We start from the raw sequence: 19,304 nt of genomic DNA, 5'->3' as shown, positions 1-19,304 counted from the left end.
TTTTTTTTTTTTTTTTTTTTTTTTTTTTTTTTACCCATTTCAATAAGATTACTTTTACAAAGCCATATTTCAAGATTTTCTTATTACAAATATGTAGGTATTTCCTATTAAAATGGAAACCTAAAGAATTTTGATAAATATCATGAATGTTTTATGATTTATTTAATTAGTAGATCTTTATATGATTTCTGTATACAGAAGGTATCCTTCATGTGATTCTGGCTGAAATGTGATTATACTATCTAATTAGCTGTTGAAACATCCATTTGTTTTGATTGTTGATTTAGTAAAACATATAATGGACATGTTTATTTGTAGTCTAAGTAAATTTGCCTTAAAACAAGAATATGTTGTTGCTGTATTTTCCAAAGAGTCCTTGAACTTCTCTGTTTATTTATACTCAATTCTGTCCATCCTCTTTGTATGATATTGTTTTTAATTTTTTTATAAGTTTTGCCATGTAGTTTTAAGAGAGGCTTCATTTTTTTACTATACCTTTCAATATTTTTTTCTGTAATATCCCCTACCCCAAAGTAATATTTGTTTTTCTTTTTTTTTGTCTTTTGGGTTTTAGGGTGGTATGATTTTGTTTACACATTCTTTCCCAAGCTTAATTTTAAGAATTTCACTGTTTGTAGCTTTATATTTCACAACTTATTTCTTCTTAGACATCAGACAGAAGCAGGTGGACAGTGAAAATGAGGAGGAAAAATCAGATGAAGAACAAAATAGTAGTGAGGAGAACAGTGAAGGTATTGTTGTTGTTTTTTGTTGTTGTTACAATAGTAAATTTTATTATTTCTATTACATTTGACATTAAACATAAAATTATTCATGCTATTCTGTAAAAAGTTAATAAATAATAATAAATATTTAATACCTTAGTCACTTTATGTACTAAAATGTTTGGAAATTATTTTTGATTTTGAAAAGGATTAACAAATTAACCCCAGGGGGGGCAAAAAGTTTGGTCCATAAAATTAAAACTTTGATTAAATTAAAATTTGATTTAAACAAAACCATCATGGACTATTATCAAGACCTTTCAGATACAGAAATAATGGAAACAATGCATTGTTTTAAAGGTTGATAGTATCATAAGAAAATAACCCATTTGATCTTAAGATATGGTTCACTTAAATGCAAATATTATTGGCTGGAACTTAGCCAAATTATTTTATTATTGTTATAGTCCAATCTTATTGTGGTTTCATTGTTAAAAATGGTTGTGGTTGGAAGCAAACTGGTTTAATTATTCATTTGAAGAAGGTAACAGTTGAAGTTATTGAAAAAGAATTGCAGAATTTGAGTTGTATACACAATTAAATATCTGCATGTCATGTTCAAAACTGCAAAAAACAATTAGTAATATGTCTAGTAATTTTGATGAGTTAAGTAAAACACAAGTGGGTGGTGTGAAGATGAAACTTAAAACTTTTTGACTGGACTAACTAGTATGTGAATATGGTATAGTAGCTGCAGAAAGATAAATTCAATATTCCAGGGGGTATGAAGATGGATAAGATTATTTAACTTTATTACATGTAACTTTAAGCCTTTGTGTGATAATTTACTACTTAGTTTTTACTGCATTCATAATTTCCATGAAACCTTAGTTATTATATGAAATTCTGTTTAGGAACACAATTTAATATTGTTTTTTTTTCAAACTTTTAGAATATTTTTGAATATTGCTTGAAATGTACTATAATTGCTTATATTGGTGTTTCAGTAACTTTTATATTGTATTTTTTAAGGGGTTTCTCACGAGCCAGTGGGGGACATTTTTTGTTGAAACAAAATACTACCCAATCCAGTTTTTCTTAAGTTGAACTGAAATTTTTTGGACATTTTTATTGGCTAAAAAGAAGGTGTTTCCCACACTCTTTTAATGTTTGGGCTGTGAAAAGTGATTGAAAAGTGTAATGTGACTGAAATCTGTCAGTACATATAAGCTTAATGGCCAACCAAATGAAGCATGGAAGTCTCCAAATGACACAGAGAAGTATTCAAGAACTATTTAGATATTGGGCAGGAAGACGAGTACAATATTATGGCTGTATCTGCTTTCAAAGTGTTCCTGTCCGCTCATCCTACTTCTGACTATCTTGATGCTTTGACCTTCCCTACTGAATCGCAGGTGAATATGTGCATATCTCAGTTGAAAACTAAACATAAAAAGGTGATAGCAGAAGTATAAAAGGATGGAAATTGCATACTTAATGATGCTGAGGATGTGGCTTTACCCAATAGGTAGACTTAAGTACAAGCTAGTATGGAAACTTGAGGATGCTGTGTTTCACATAAAAATTTATTAATTAACAAACAAAAACTTGTTTTGAAGTTGTCTCAAAAAGATACATCCAAAACCACCCTCCTTAGGAGTTTCTGGATTGAGTTTACTTTTAATATTCAACAAATTGTAGTTTAACGACACCCCATAGCTCCTGAGGGATGTGTTAACACTGAAACCTTCTGTGTGGTTTGTATATATTGTTACAGAATAGGAAAAACAGAGCTTATTACTGAAGAAATTTGTTTTCATGTTAAACATCAGCAAATTATTTAAATAATAACATAGTTTTGTCTGCAGAGAAAATTTGCTTATATGCTTTATATTAGTAGATAATGAAGAATTAACTAAACCTGGGAAGAGGAAATCTAGTTCAGTGATCATTGATGAAGAAGCCGAGAAAAAACCTAAAATGACCGTAAAGGCTGGACAGTTTGAACCTGAAGATATTAATGCTGCTGAACGTCAGGGTCGAGAAGAAAGAAAACTGGTAGAAATGATGATACCAAAGAAGAAAAAAAGACTATATGATAAAATCATGTATGGTCAAAGGCGAAAATCTCGAGAGGTAATTGTTTCTCGTCATAATTTCATCATTAATGTTGCCTAATTTTCTCCAAATTGACACTCCACTTAGACTTTATAGATATGTTAATCATGTGTAGTTTTTAGCTAGTAAACAACTAAACTTTTTCATGATATGATATTATTATTCATTTAATTACCTATTTCCTTAAAAACAAAATCAGCTTTAATAATATCCATGACTGTAGGTTGCTACATAGAGAAGCAAATGTAGATTTATAATAAAGTATGTGTTAATGGAACAAAGCATTTTATGTTGTTAACAAAATGACTCGTATAAGCTAAAAGATAAAAGTTGTGTGTTTAGTATTAAAATTTATGGGGAGAAGGCTTTATTAACTGCTGGAGTCCCATAATATAGAAACTTGAATGTAAGATATATAAACAAAATATACATTAGACTTCCACAATAGGAAGTTTATTAGTCATTTTATGTATGCTATAAAGCAATAAGATATTTGATTAAATTTGATGGTCTGTTGAGAACACTTCATGGATGTTAGGCATGTGTTCTTTCATCCAAATGACTGCCTCTGAAATACCAGAGTTTCCAGATAGCTTTATGGAATGGCCAAGTTAAGCATCGTTGTATATCTTGATCTTTAACTATTGGTGTTGAAAAATCAGTAGTGTTATTACTAGCTCAAGCTTCATTTGACAGTATTGAAATACCAGTGCATACTTCCAATTTCTAACATATTACTGGTCTCAGTTTTATTGTGTGTTGTATATCTGACAAAAACTTCATATCATTTGGCATTGTTCATAACATTTTTACCTTGCTTTGCAGTGCTATCCTGACAATTTTTCTAAGATGGTTGCAGCTGCTTAACAAGCAGTTGAGTCACATGGCTTTGCACTTCAACATACTTTGTGTTCATATGAGTGGTCTGGCTTTAGTTGCTTGAGTATCTGCTCAGCTAAAAGTTTAATTTTCTCTTTGTAAGGACCAACATTTTTGTACCACACTGAGCACCACATTTTGGATGTTTAGCCCAGCCAAATATAAACTTGCCTGTATCTTCAAAATAATGTTAATCATGCTAGTAAAATCAGTTTATCTACTTGTAACATGCACATGCACACTAATGACCCTGGAGTTCCCATATTTCTTACATTTTCTGTCCATTCCTTAAGCTCATTAATCTCTTTAATTAATTAAATTAATTAAGCTCATTAATACTCTTTTCACCAAAATCATATGTAAAATGTATTTAATCACATGTTAAAATTTGAACAAATGTGGATACCTTTTCTTGTAAACTGGCTGTTAACATGTTGACTGCTGACTACAAGTATACTGGTAGTCCTGGGTGTACCAGATTCTGCCACTGCGAATATACTCGTAGAAAGGATTACACTGTTGTCATATTTAAACAGAAAATTGCTGGCTTCCCCGATAACACAACAAACAATATGTTGGCGGTTTGGGGAACATAAATCTGTAATAATCATGATCAAATATGTATTGTCATTATTTGTGTTGTTGAAATTCACTAAGGTGCACAAAAACGTGATATCTTCACAAAGCTCACTTCAACACAACAAAGACTAAAAAAAGGTATGATTACAATGCAGAAAAAATTATAATAACTGAAATAGGGTTATTCTACATGATCCATGACATTGTTTGATCAGGTCTGAATCAATAAGCAATTGATCAAAATGTATCATTTTATTTTTTCAATGTTACAAAAACTATGTTCTCACATCATAACCAAATGACAAAAAAATACTGTTCAGTAAATGATTACAAATGTCTCTCTTCTTTATTTGTCCATTATTGAGGCATATGGTATTGCTTGAAGCAATTATCTACACAGAATGGCTGGCTTTTCAGGGCAGACATCACACATGTAGTGGATTTCTCGTTTCCTTCCAGCCTTTATACAGACATGACATGGTTTGGTTGGCTTCTCTTTCTTTTCTGTGGGTGGCAAACATATGAGGTAGTGAAATGATTATTCTTTTGGTTTTGAAGTTGCATGTCGACCCTGGCCTTGAAGATCTGCCATGGTATTTCCTAGCAGATGAATTGTTACCTGTTCACGAAACTTCAAGAGTTTTATTTGCTGTCCCCTATTTTTATTGTACAGGAGGTGAGCATTCATAATAAATACTTCAATGGTGTGAAGGGCAACCTTCTTATACCATCATATGGTCTTTCGTGGAGCTGAGCAATATGACAGTATTTCTGTCTATCCCTGACATGGCATTGTTGTAGTCATGGACGATGTTGGGTTTCTTTGAAATTATTTCGATTTGCAACATCAACTGTCTTCACTCTGCGCATGTTGCTAATTGTGAGAATGTCCCTTTTGTCCTTCCATTTACAAACTACCATTGATTCTGACTGCTTCCATTCATGTTTGCCCTTCCTCAACTTTTTCCTGACCACATCCATTGGATTTTCTTTACTATCAAACTGGAGTGTTCCATGTATGTAGGTTGATCGCTCAGTCAATTTTTTCATCAGACCTACAGAACTGTAATAATTATCTGTGTATAAAACATGACCTTTGTCCAGGTTATCAGCCATCAGAGCAATTACAGCAGCTACAGCTTTTCCCAAATTGGTATCTTCATTTAGGGAAGCTCCAGAGTATACATGAATTTTTAGCACCAGACCTCATGATTTGCATAGTTCATAGAGATTGATTCCATATTTGTGTCTTTTATCTTTATATATTGTTGAAACAAGAGCCTGCCATGCCAAAGTACCATGGACTCATCAATACACAAATAATTTCTTTGATAGTAAATGTAGACCATTTCATTATTGGAGTGATCCAGAAGAGGGTGTATCTAATACAAATGATCATTTTGGAGTTGGGAATTGTCTGTGAAATGCTTAAAACATAAGAGCATTTGAAAGCAGTTGTGGCTCATAACACCATTGTAAAGTGATGTCTTCTACAGAATATCGGTGCTTCAAGGTAAGTAGGCTGTTTGGACCCATGTGAATCAACAAGGCTAGAAACTTTTTCATTTCTGTTGCATCAAGGTTCTTCCAGTTTTTTAGTAATGATTCTCTTCTCAGTGCTCACTGGTTGGTTATTTTGGCTGCTGCATATCTGTTTGATTCTGTGACCATAATATCCAATAATTGAGGAATCAGGAATAGATCAAAATAATCTCCAGGTGAATCATCTTGTAACTGAATTCTAAGACCAGATTTTTTATTGAAAGTGGAATTAGGTGGATCTTGTGCAACATTTGACCAATTATGCAATGAGACAGTAGGGTTCGCATTTTCAACTGTTCTGCCTGGCTGGAGCAATGGCCCCTCTTCTATCACAAACTGGTCTAGCAGACCCATGCCCACCACCTCTTGTCCTTATTCCATGATCGCATGGTCATCTAGTGCGGACCCCATGACATCTAGGTCTTTCACGTACTGCCAGTACTCCATTGTCGTCACTCTATGAATACGAGTCTGATAAAACCCTTGGGTCACCATTATGACTAGACTGATTATCACTGCTATCTTCAGTTGTCATTTTGATTTGAAAATTGGTGTCATCTGAGGGCATTTCTGCTGTTCCATCATCAGACTCCATGTCTTAATCATAATTGTCATCATTATCAGTTTCTTTTAGAAGCTTTGCAACTTGATCTGCATTCACACGTGCCATTTTAAAGAGTAGTGACAGTAACAACAAAAAACACATGCAGTACACAGCACATGATTGCCATTTGCAGAAACTTAGTACCAAAGTCAATTCAGTGCTAAAAATAGTGCTACAAGATAACTCATACCTGGTATACAGAATTAAAAATTTTGTCCCATTGCCAGTTACGAGTTTTTCATAATACGGTAATTCCCCACCACTGTATTAGAAATGAACGTATAATTACTCATAAAAGGGTAAAATTTGAAAATAAAGCATATGCTTATGCGTACTTGATTTGGCAAATGGGATCGATGTTACTATAAGAGTTGGCAGTCAGTGTGTTAAGTTATTGCTTTTGCCTGACCATTGGTTCTATGGAAGAAAATTGCAATAGTTTCTAAATTTTATTTTATTTCTTATTTTTTTCATATAAAATACTTAGTTTTAAATTTCATTATTGTATACTACCAATGTATAGTATGCTGTTATTAAATATCTGTTTTAATACATCAAATACTCCTTATTACAAAAGGTATTGGGACAGCACACATTGTAAAAGAGCTGTAGCATTTCATTGCCAGGGTTTCATTGTAATAAGTAGTAGAGTTACCTGAATTCTGTTACTAATAGGACTGGTGTGGCCTAGTAGCTAGTACACATGACTGAATATTGGGCATAATGTGAGGCATTGTATTAGTGACAGTCAATCCTACTGTTCATTTAACTCTTTTCACTACAGGCTTGGTCTCAGGGACTGACCTCATAACCATTTTGTGCTTGTTATAGCTTTCAAACTATAACTATTAATACAGATGTCATATCTTCACGAAATTTTACATATTATCAGTTAATATTACAAGGCATTCATACTCAAATATAAATTTTTTTTATTAAGGTTTAAGATTTTTTAAGTAATGATTTGCCCATGCATTTATTTCTTTTCAAATTGTGACTATCCAACTTGAAAGGAATTTTTATTTTAAGATTAAAAATACTTTTATACTTCAGAAAATTGTCAAATTTCAGATGGGAAATTTTTATTAACACCATTTAATTATCAAACGTTATTTTTAGAAAAATCTTTGTATTTTATCTGTTATTTTCACTATTGTATATCTGTATGGGTTTGGTTGATTGACCTACTTTGTAACCAATATAAAAATTAAAATTAGTCCATTTAAGGTGTCATTAAGATTGAAAACACCATGCCAACTATTTATTAACTCTTGCCTTCAACGTTGCTACACATCTTGTTAAAAATACCACATTTTCTTTTGCAACATAGCTCCAATTTATAGTGAAATATTTGTGGCCCATTTTTTCTGATTTTGAGCCACCTTTCCATTCCATCCCAGATTGATATACTTATATTCAGGTTGAGGTTTTGAACTGACTGTGGTAGACTGGACATTTTTCCCAACCAGAAGAAGCAGTTCAAAGTTATCTCATTAGTCCATCAGTGATTTGTATCTGGTCTTATGTGGGTTAAGCATTCTTTGTACTAGATTTTTCGCTAACCAAAAAAAAAAGGAGGGGTAGATGTTTAACATGTATTTTTTAATGTAGTCATTTTAGTATATGAAAACTTTTTAAACGTTTATAAGCTACTTTTAATACAAGAACAACTATTTGATATTGGTTTAAATAGGAAGGTGTGAGAGTTTCATTCTTTCTGGCCCAAACAGTAGTTATATTTTGATCCTGAGTATTTATTAAGAATTGTAGATATTGATACAATTAAAATTTAGTTAATTATAAGCAAAATTTTTTCTGGCATTAAATACAATATTGTTTTTCAGGCTGAACATTTGAAGGTCAAGCGAGCAGAATTTGATCGGAATCAGAAGTTAGAAAAAAGACTTAGTAGAGGCAAATAAGGCATACAAGATTTTGGTGTTATTTTACCTCTGTATAACTATTTGTTTTTTGTTGTTGTACATAACACAAAATAATAGTAAAAAATATGTTGTTTTTAACAAATTTGTATTATTTTCTGAATAGATGTACCATTCTTTAATAATTGTAATGTTTGAAACTCAAAGCACCAATATTTCTGAAGGTTTACAACATGGAAATGTTTCCAAATCAAAACATTCTGTGTTCCACACAGAAACCATTTAACTGATTTTGTTTCAATTCGTTATCTTGGGAAAGGTTTGGAGTGATAACCTATAATACATTTGCAATATTTCTAGAATTGAACATTTGACCAATTACATATTTTCAAGTACTACTTAAAAATTTAATTTTATTGAAAAAATGTGTTTTACATATCCCAAACCACTGGTTCAGGCGAGACAACTGGCATCTTAACCTTAGGTATACAGATCCAAGTGCTCCTGTCATACAGTTTACACAGTAGCATTCAAAAGTTAATTAAACAACTTTATAATTGATTTATATTAGAAAATTTGGCATCAAAATGTAGTTAATAAATCAAAATTTAATATTATCCAAGTTCTAATTACTTAATTTTGAAAGAAAATACTGAAATTTTCAATCTTCACTTCTATGTATCATAAGACACTTGTTTGCTATGAACTACCCATTTAAACATTTCTTCCACCCTTATCAGAGATTCTGAATTGTAATAAAAATTACAATTTTATAGATATTACAGACATGAACTAATCTTAGAATCTGCAATCTTAATAATTCATAAAGATAAAAAAAAACCACAAAATGCTATTACATTACTTACAACCAATAGAAAGAGATGATTTTAGTTTATGAATTATGTAGAATGGTAGCTTTCTGATTATAGATTTTGAATTATTCAGTTTAAAGACTCAAAAGTTGATATCACCAAGTTCACTACAAACATAGTAAGGGAATTATTTTAACACACTTATAACTTTGTTAGAAAGCCAGTTAAATTATAATAGTTATAGGACGTTGTATTTTAAATTGAATATTTGAAGTAAATAAAAATACAAATAGTAATCTTATCAAAAATTAGTGTTAACTTTTATCAAGACTTCAAGTGCCAAAAAAAAGATCAACATATAAGTACCAAATTTCTTGTTTTTTATGTACATTTTTTATTTATTGATATAAAAGTAACTAAAATGTAGATATTGAAAACGTATTAGGTTAGATAAGAAAATTAAGTAAAGAAATTATTGGTGAGTTGTGCACGGAAGCTGCATGTTCATTATGTAATTCAATAGTTTGTTTACTGTAACGTGAAGTAATCACTTGCTAGGTGATGATAATTTTTTTCACACAAAGTTAGTGGCATAGGTTAAAGAGCAACAAAACAATGAAATGAAAACAGATTGTTTAGGATAAATAATTGTAATTTTCATTTACAATCTCCAGTTATTCTCAAAAAAAAAATGGGTAACAAGGTCAGTCAAATTTATTAAGCTTGTGAAATGTTAAGTTAGAGAAAATAACCAATCAAACAGAAAATTTTACTGACAAAACTTGGTATTTATTTAGAAAGTTATAGATTTCATTTAAATGAAATATGAAAACTGTAAGGTGAGAAAAGGTACTTTTGTTATTAACAAGAAAATTACTTTGCACTCAGACTAGTCAGTCTAAGTCAGACTTATTAAAGTAAATTCAGAGACAAATCTTTAGTATAAATACTTTATTAAAAATTCTGATTTTTGTGTACAAAATACTTGTAATGTTTTCTAAAAGCTTACCAAATTTTGTGGAGATATATTATGTAAATATTGAATTATTAAAATTAATAGTAAACATTAATTTCTCCAATACAGGCTCAGTCCAGTAGACTGACCCCATGCATGTATGATTGAAGCTTAGTCACTTACTTATGAATTTATCTTCCATTGTTTTGTGTTTTTCAATGTTTTCTTTGCCATTCTATTCCACCCCCCAGTGGCACAGCGGTATGTATGCGGACTTACAACGCTAGAAACCGGGTTTCGATACCCGTGGTGGGCAGAGCACAGATAGCCCTTGTGTAGCTTTGTGCATAATTAAAAAAACAAACAAACCAAAAAAATTCTATTCCTCTTCAGTTTCAAGAGCATTAATTATAGTGGAGGTTATCAGAAAAATCACTGAATAGCAGATGTTAGTAAATTGAAAGGAAACCAGAGATATCAACATATCCCAGTTTATTTTGTTGTGAACTAAATTCCATGAAAAAAACAACAAGTAAAACCATTTCATTTTTTCAGACCACTTAAATTATTTTTATTTTATATATGATTGTTTATTTCTCTCCAAAGCATGGTATAACAAATTTTTGTTCCGCTTTACAGTAATGTCCTTTAATAATCAAAATAAATAATGAAAGAAAATGTTTTCATCACACTCAGTGTAATCTATTCCCTTATAACCCATTACCATCTAGTTGACACATATTTGTCAATAAAATGTTAAACACTTTTAATGGAAGATGGAAAAATAATACAATTTACATTACCACTAACTTTATAGTAATCAGTGCTTTTGTATCCTGAAACAGCTGGTAGTTAGTCGTTCACGAATTTGTAATAAAATCCTCAAATTAGCAACATATGGAAAACATGCAAATAGCTCTAAAATGGCTTGGGTGGAGATGAGTTAAATTTAAATTTAGTATCCTTTTCTAATCAAAATAAATAATGATAAATTTATTTTTGGGATCATCTACATTTTGTAGATATCGTCATATTGTTGCTGCAAAAGGACTTTGTACTGACGAATAAGAGTACTGTGACAGACCAGTGTTGCCAAAACATATTCAGTCATCACAGAAAATATGGCATAATAATTGCCAAAATCACACAAAAAATTGTCCAAAGTAAAAAAAAATTCTTAAATGAACAGAATCAAATGTTGCCTGATCCGAAAAAGAATGTAACAGGAAAAAAGGCAACTGGACCGTGAATATGAAAAGGGAAGAGTTGTTACGTGAGAGAGGATAGTAACTGGTTAGTGGTTACGTTATGGTGAAGATGGTAATGTAATATATTCCTTATGTCATTATTTTTAAGAAGAAATATTAAAATCATTTTTCTGTTTCTCCCAGTGTTCAGCTTTCATATATTTTCGTATTGTACCTGAAATTATGAATTGGTGGCGCACTATCGGAACTGGCTCTGCCTCAGATCGCGCCGGAAAGGCAATGTGCAAGAAGTATGACATACGTAGGTAATTTTGACGCTTACCTGGTGCATGTGTGATTGCTTGTGAACATGAACTCTACGCTACAGATACTGCGGAGTTTAATGATAACATTCAATTCTGAAGATGACTGGAAACAGACTTTAATTAATTAAAAAGAACACACAACTTGAATATAAAGCTGAACAGCAATCCATACTGCAGGCCATGTAGTTCACGAAACTTTGGAGGTATCACATACGCCTAGCATAAGCTTATTTAATTTGGTCTGTGTTAGAACCAGGCTAGACAAGCCTAATGTTAAACATACACTGGATGTTAGGATCGGAGCTAGGCCTAGTGTTAACGTTATGCCTCGGTAATGTAATGGCATAAAGGACAAGAAGGGAAAAAAGTGTTGTGAAAAGTTAAGGCTTTGGCATGGCATATTTGGGGCTCATGAATCTTTGAACGTCCCCCCTCATAACAAGGTTGTAAGGTAGCTTAATGTTATGCAATGCATAGTGATTACACAGGTAGGGTATAGGCTATACAGCCTAATATACCTTTATTGCTCCTGGCTACCATATTTTCTTTTAATTTCCATCTTTTTTTTCAAATGCCAAACTACCATTCTCAAAATTTATGGGTTACTAATGAAAGATATAGGAAATGGATTAAAAAAAAACAAGAAGAATCTCCACATTGCGATCTGTAGTTTGTATGTGAAGGAGATAAATATATCAACTATGGGGACATTTGCATTGAACAGTCACAAGAAAGGGAAAATACATAGAAATAAAGAAAGCTTGGTATCCAAGACACAACCTATAGCCACGTTTGCATCATTGACAACCAAATCATTTAATAAACAAAAATCCAAGTGATAGTCACCAACTTCTTCAGAACCAATTACATCCTATTCTACAAATAGCAACATTTTAAAAATCTTAGATTTGGTGGGCTATTAAAAACAGTCAGTTCAGGTTATTCCTTTAGATCAAGTGAAAATGTTTCATTCATTTGGCAGAAGCAATTTCTAAACGTTGAAATAGCACAAAGAGCAACTTGCAAAGAGACAAAATGCGTGTATTTAAGATGTTATGGTTTAGCTTCTCATCTGAAGTTTCTTCCGGAAAGGCAACTGAAGAATCAACCATATGTATTATTATTTGACGAAAGTGACATTGAACACTTGCAAAAGAAACGTTTGAATTTCCTTATCCGGTTCTGGGTCGTCAAGTCAAGGTGCTACAACATTGATTTCGTTAGTCATGCTACTGCTTTTCATTTCTCTCTTGAGAAGTTAGATTTTCAAAACCTTGTGCAACTGTCTATGGATGGCTGAAACATCAATTTGAGTCTGTATGATAGAGTTGATACTAGCCTTTTCAAAGATCACAATGTTCATCTCCTGAATACAGGTTCTTGTGGCCTTCATATCTTGCATAACAGTTTCAAAGCAGGCTTGAAAGCTTCAGGCTAGAATATAAGTTGTTTCTTTTTAGTTTCCATGCCATCTTCCATGACACTCCATCGAGAAGAGACTATTTCACCATGGTTATAGGAAATAGACTATATCCAAAGCCCTTTTGCAGTCATTGGTTGCTTGAGAATGTTACTTTTGCCCAAAGGGCAATAGATATGCCACCAGCAATTAAGTCTTGCATAGTTGTAACTCAGTCAGGAAGAGTTAAGTCTTCAACTACATACAAAGTCATTTGAAACAGTTAGGCTGGCCTATCAAGATAAACTACTTCATGCTAAGCCTGCTTGTTTCATTTCTGTTACCAAACTTTTAGAACACTTGTAACTGTATATCCAACAGATATAGTCCTGCTTCCATATTTAGCACCAGACCTAGAAAAGCTAATAAGAAAATTCTTAGAGGGATTTTATAAACACGACATTTTAAAAGGTGCTAAAACAACTATGAAGTTGCTTGTTATAGAGATAGAAAGGAACTGCAATCATCTTGAAGCAAGGAAACTTGACACTGGTTTTGTAGCAGAAACTTTGATGGGGGAACGTTTTCATTCAACGAATACAGTGCATGGTATTAGTGACCATACAACTCTAGAATTTAGGTTACAATGCAAACAGTTTTTTCTAGCAATGGTCAAACACTTGTAAGATAAAGCTCCTATAAAATACAAACTGGTTCATAACCTGTCTTGCCTTGATCCTTGGCTTATAAGCTCGTAAAGTGGAACTGTGTGTAACAAGATTTAAGTTTGTACTGCAGTGCCTTCAAGGAGCCGTTAGAGTGAACATTGAAGATACTGATGAAATTATGCAGCAATTCAAGGAATTTGCAAACTACACCAGTTCAGTGAATCCTTTTTCAGCTAAAATATATGGGAGGAAAATCTGGACACTTTGCTGTATGATTCCATGAGGAATTTTATTAAACTGTGGGAAGTAGTTAGAGTTCTCTTGATTCTATCCCATGGTCAAGCTTCAGTTGAAAGAGGTTTCTCTATTAACAAGAATATTTCAATACAGAATCTGCCTCCTGAACATGTAAAAAGTCTCAGGATTTTTAAATACTACATAAACACAATTGGACTGAAAAACGTCGACGTTACAAATGAACTAATTTCAGCTTGCAATGGAGTAAGACAGCAATATCATAATGCACTCAAAGAGAAACAAAAATCAGACAAAGCTAATGAAAGGAAAAGGAGAGAGAAGAAAGTATTGGATGATATTGATTGTCTGAAGAAAGTGCAGAAGGCAATAGAAGACACGATGAAAGATGCAGAGAAATACTATGAGAAAGCAGAGTCTTCGGGAAATGTTACCTTTGTTGTAGCTGCCGATAATTTGAGGAGAGGCTCTAAGTAGAAGGAGGGGGGGGGAGGTGAAAATGATCAGTGAACAGTTGGATAAAGCACTTTCATAACTGAAAGACTTGTAGTGATTATAGTTGCAATATGGTATGATTGTTTGTAAAAAAAATACACGTAAGAAACATGAAACTTTGAACTTATCAACTGTGTTTCTTCATTATTGGGCCTTGAAAAGGTCTTGGATTTCATTCTTTAAAAAGTGTGGGAACCCTGTGTCATACATCATTTAGCTTCACGATGTTTTCAAAATTTTATATTTCACTGGACTTATCACTAAAGAACTTTTATAATGAGTTTAATGTCCTGGAAAAACTCATCATTGGCACATTGTTGGCGGTTGAGAAAGAAAAACAATGAGCAGCATGGTGGATCTGAATAAGATGTTTACAATCACTATGCTTCAGCTGAGCACCAATTCCCCTGTGTGCTCACCATAACTAGAGATGAGTGATTAAGTTGTTTATCAATTACCTACAATCATTGATTACAAGTACCTTCAGTTGTTTCAAATCTCCAATCAAATGAAATTTTGCTATTATAATTTCTCATTATTTTCAATAATTCAAGGTTGTTCAGCTTAATCTGTTAAGTGTCAGGACTCACAAAATTAATCAACTAATCAAAAGTAGTGTTTCTGATTATTACTATTTAAGATTATTTCAACCATCCATGTAATCGAAATATTAAGTATTACTATTTCCACTAACACATGACTTTATGGAAATATAAGTGCATTCTGCTTGTATACAATTCGAGAATGAGTGGTTTAGTGGCTGCTAGTTACAAAACTAGCAACATACTTACCTTTTGTGTGTGTTTTCCTTTTATGTCTAAATCATAGTGTAGCTTTAACTTTATAAATTACTTATGTATTACAAGCTTTAAACATAACCAGTGTTACTCATGGCAATGCTATTTTAATAAGAAGCTAATATTATTCATTCTTCACTTCAAAAAAGCTGATTGTTCATGTAACCGTGTCTGTCAGAAATTACTAGACTTGGACTAATAACAGTATGTAGTTCTCTTAGGTCATCAACTGATTTACAGGAACAGGACTTGTTTCATTATAACTTGCTAAGTAGGAAGCAATGAAAAGGGGGGAAAGTCTGATTTCGTGTGTCTCCTAAACACTACGATAAGCTTGTTTGAATAAGTTTAATAAGTTTTTTGATAAGTATGTGTTTCATTAGCTTCTTCCAGTCTGTACTGTAAAATGTACATATATTAATCATTTTAATGTGTTCTTATAAACTTCTACCTGTGTAAACAATTTGTTGCTTAAAAACTTATTATATTTTTATAAAGTTGTTGATGATAAATTAGAAGACAATTTCAAAAATGTCTACAATTATTTTTTTTCACATTACAATGATGTTGATATTTCTTGTAATACTTGAATTGGTTTACATTATGAATTATTTTAAACTCTTCAGAGATTTTATTTACAGGTAATCACTCGTTTTAACTGCCCACCTCTAGTACCATAGCAAGTTTCTTTGCCAAATAGTAAATATTGTACTGCTTTTGTTTTGCTAAGACTTGCATTAATTTGTTTTATCTGTATTACGTATAACTAGCATAATACCCAGATTTGCTCGAGTCATTAGGTTGATATATTCCAGATAACTTTGTCAGTGTGGGTATTCTGAACCCATTTTAGCATGAAAGTATAACCTATATACTTTTCTTGCTAAGCAACAAGACATAAAATCCATTGTTGGAATGTATTGCTACCAAAACACACTGGCTTTTCTACGTATTAGAAGTTGTTATATAAGGAACCACTTCTTTTCTGTGTTTTTTGCTAGCTTGCCTCTCTAAAAAAGATGAGCATATGTGCACACACTCATGCGCGTGTCTGTCTGTGATTTTTATTTGTAATATTTCTTTTCTTTGTGGTTTATCGTTAGCTAGCCTAATTAAAAAGATGTGCATACAGATAACATAGTAACACCCAAATGCACACCCTCAGGGTCCACTTAGTATGGATGCAAAATTTCAGGTTTCTATGCTTTCTTCTTTGAGCTATGGTGGTCACACACACAGACATGCATATATGCGTGTCTGTCTGTCTGTGATTTCTATTTTTAATATAAGGAACCACTTATTTTCTATGTGATTTTTGGCTAGCTTGCCTTATTATAAAGTTTGTCTGTCTGTAATTTCTATTTTTAATATAAGGAACCCCTTATTTTCTATGTGGTTGTTGCTACCTTGCCTGATTTAAAAGGTTCATATGAGCATGCACGTAAATAAGTAATAATACCCAGATGCACACCCTCAGGGTTCACTTAGTATGGGTGCAAAATTTCAGGTTTCTAGATTCTTCTGTCTTGGAGCCATGGTGGTCTCACACACAAACAGACACGCCCTTTTATTATTAATATAGATTTATCAAATGCTGTGATAAGAATCTTTATTAATTTTATCACATGAAACCGGAAGGGAATTATTTTTCATGAAGAGTTACTTAATTTAATTTTAGTAGTCTTGTGAAAATTTGAAGAGATAAATCCATGTAATAGTACTAATTGTGTTTTCACTTTGTTGCAGATTTAATTCCACCTTGGATATATTTTTATGTATAGTTGTATACAACAGTAACCTAACATTAAAGGACAAAAATGGACCTTTTTTTAGTCCAACTAGGTTGTTCTATTCACTATATTAAACTTAACAAAAAAAAACGCCTCAAAGTCAGACCTTATCATTCAAATATTTATCAAGTTCCCTTAAATTAACTGCATCTGTCACATCCAAAGGCAAACTGTTCTGGAGGCCAACCACAAATAAAAAAATAAAGCTGTTTTAGTTGAAGATGACTTCTCTGTCAAAATTTATATTTATGTCCCCTAGTCCTACTATTCTCACTGTTAAATATGAAAAAAAATCAACACTATCAATTCCCTTAACATTCTTAAACACCTCAAACACATCCCCCTCTAAGATCTTAACCTATCCTCATATTATAATTTTTCTGTTCCAGGTATTATCGTAGTAGCCCTCCTCTGAAACCTTTCCAACAATTCAATGATCAATCATGCTTACTTATTTTGAATTTGACAAGTAGTCTTGAGTCTCTTTCTTCTGGCAGCAACACCCATAGAGCCAGTCACTCTTTTCTTGTTTCTTACCAGCACTGTCTTTGTAAATAGCTCCAGCTGCCTTATGTTGAAGTTTCTGCTGTTGTTTACTGGTAATGGACTTGTACTCCTTTGCAATGTGCCCCATTTTATAACAAACATAACATCTCTTCTCCCTTCTGTCTGTTAACTTCCTGTCACATTTGGTAAACTCCTGCTTCTGGTCAGCCATTACTGGTTTCAAATTTAACTGGACATTCTTGGACTTGCCAGTTATAATACCTCCATGGGCTCCATATACTGTTCTGCCAGCTTGATCATCTCATCTACGTCTTTTGGTGCTCTCTTCTTTAGGAACAGTCTGCCAGTCCCTCAAAACTATTTTCACACATGGCGATGTCAGTCCAGCTGGTAAAATATCGCAGCAGACGTACCACAAACTGAAATACAGTTTCTCCAGTGTCGGGTTTGACTCCTTTGAACTTCCGACAAAAACCTTATTCAGTAAATTCATATTGTTTCAGTAAAGCCACTTTTAATTTGTCATAATCCATGGCATCTTCTGATGCCATGCCTGCATATCCTTGTAGGCCTGTTCTTCTGAGAAGTGGGCTGAGACAGACTGCCTAGTCGCTTTTGTCCCAGTTCTGCCTTTGGGCGAATATTTCACATCTCTTCAGGAAAGCATCCATGTCATTTTTATGTTCATCAAATTTAGGCAGCTTAGGTCGGCTAGTCCTGACTCCATTGTCATTCTTAGGTCCTTCTTCCTTCAATTGGGTGAGTTTTGCAATCTCAATTTGTGCTCTTATTCTTTCTCTCTCTCTCTCTCTTTTCAGTCTTTCTTTTATTTTCTTCTCTTCTTTTAGTTTTTATTCCTCTCTTCTCTCTCTCTAGTTCTTCGTGTTGTTTAACAAGCTCATGTAGTTCACTGTCTTTTAACCCAAGACGTTCTCCAACTTCTACCAATTTATCAAAATTTTATATGGTTAACAGCGTGATTGTAATCTCTACACTATTTTCGTTACTACTACAGTTATGCATATATAGGCCTACTTATTTCCGCTGTCGTTCACTGTTTTTTTCTATCGCCGTTTATCACTGTATAATCCTGGCTGTGGCTCGCCAATTGTCAGAAATTTAAAATATATATTCTTTCTTTTTGCCAATTGTCAAATAAAAAAGCTTTCAGTTAGATTTATTAATAATATAAATATATACTATGTTGTTGTTGGGGTTAGGATCCTTATACAGTAGGTGTCTGTGACTTGTTTAAGTTGTTAGAAATAAATTTAGCGATGTTTTCAAAATAATATTTATATATATATATAGTCGGAACAAGTTAAACAAATGTTCAACAAATTCTTCCCACTATAGAGATTATAGGCATATCACAAATACTATATTGTTAGACAACGCAGGTCATGTGACCTTGTATCACGCCACTTCCTTCTCGAACCTTCATGAAATGTCGGGAGACTACTAGATTGGGGTAGTCTTGTATATATAAGACCGGCGAAGAAGCAACGTAAGGTAATGTGTAATTGAACTGCGGAGAGAGAATATTGTTGAGCACGTGAGACGTTCGTTGTGTTTTATAGCGTTTGTTATAGCGCGACTGTTGAAATTAAGTGTATCGCAAAGTTGTATTCAGAAAGAATAAATCAGTTTTATTTAAGAAAGGACTTGTATCGGTAAAGTTTCTTCGGAAAGAATTTTTACGGAAAATTAACTAACGAACGGAGACGTAACAATATGTACAGTTCTCTTCTTCTTGTCAAAAGTCCACTTAGGCCTATTCAATTAC

General features: G+C 32.7%; 1 protein-coding gene across 2 annotated transcripts in view; it reads left to right on the top strand.

Moving 5' to 3' along the window:
- Positions 1-8,542, top strand: part of LOC106477762 (pescadillo-like) — a 46,559-nt gene extending 38,017 nt beyond the window's left edge. Inside the window, exons 13-15 of one of the 2 annotated variants that reach the window (XM_013938294.2) lie at positions 669-752; positions 2,626-2,861; positions 8,292-8,542. In XM_013938294.2, the coding sequence (XP_013793748.1) occupies positions 669-752; positions 2,626-2,861; positions 8,292-8,369 (398 nt within the window). In that variant the 3' untranslated portion in view covers positions 8,370-8,542. Of the gene's footprint in view, positions 1-668; positions 753-2,622; positions 2,862-8,291 lie in introns of both variants that reach the window. The other variant, XM_022381500.1, reaches the window with a different exon arrangement.
- Positions 8,543-19,304: the final 10,762 nt, after the last annotated feature.

This window comes from Limulus polyphemus, unplaced genomic scaffold, assembly GCF_000517525.1.
Source record: "Limulus polyphemus unplaced genomic scaffold, Limulus_polyphemus-2.1.2 Scaffold169, whole genome shotgun sequence".
NCBI classification, from domain to species: Eukaryota; Metazoa; Arthropoda; class Merostomata; order Xiphosura; family Limulidae; genus Limulus; species Limulus polyphemus.
Note: the sequence above shows the minus strand (reverse complement) of the source record. Positions and strands in the feature narration are given on the sequence as shown.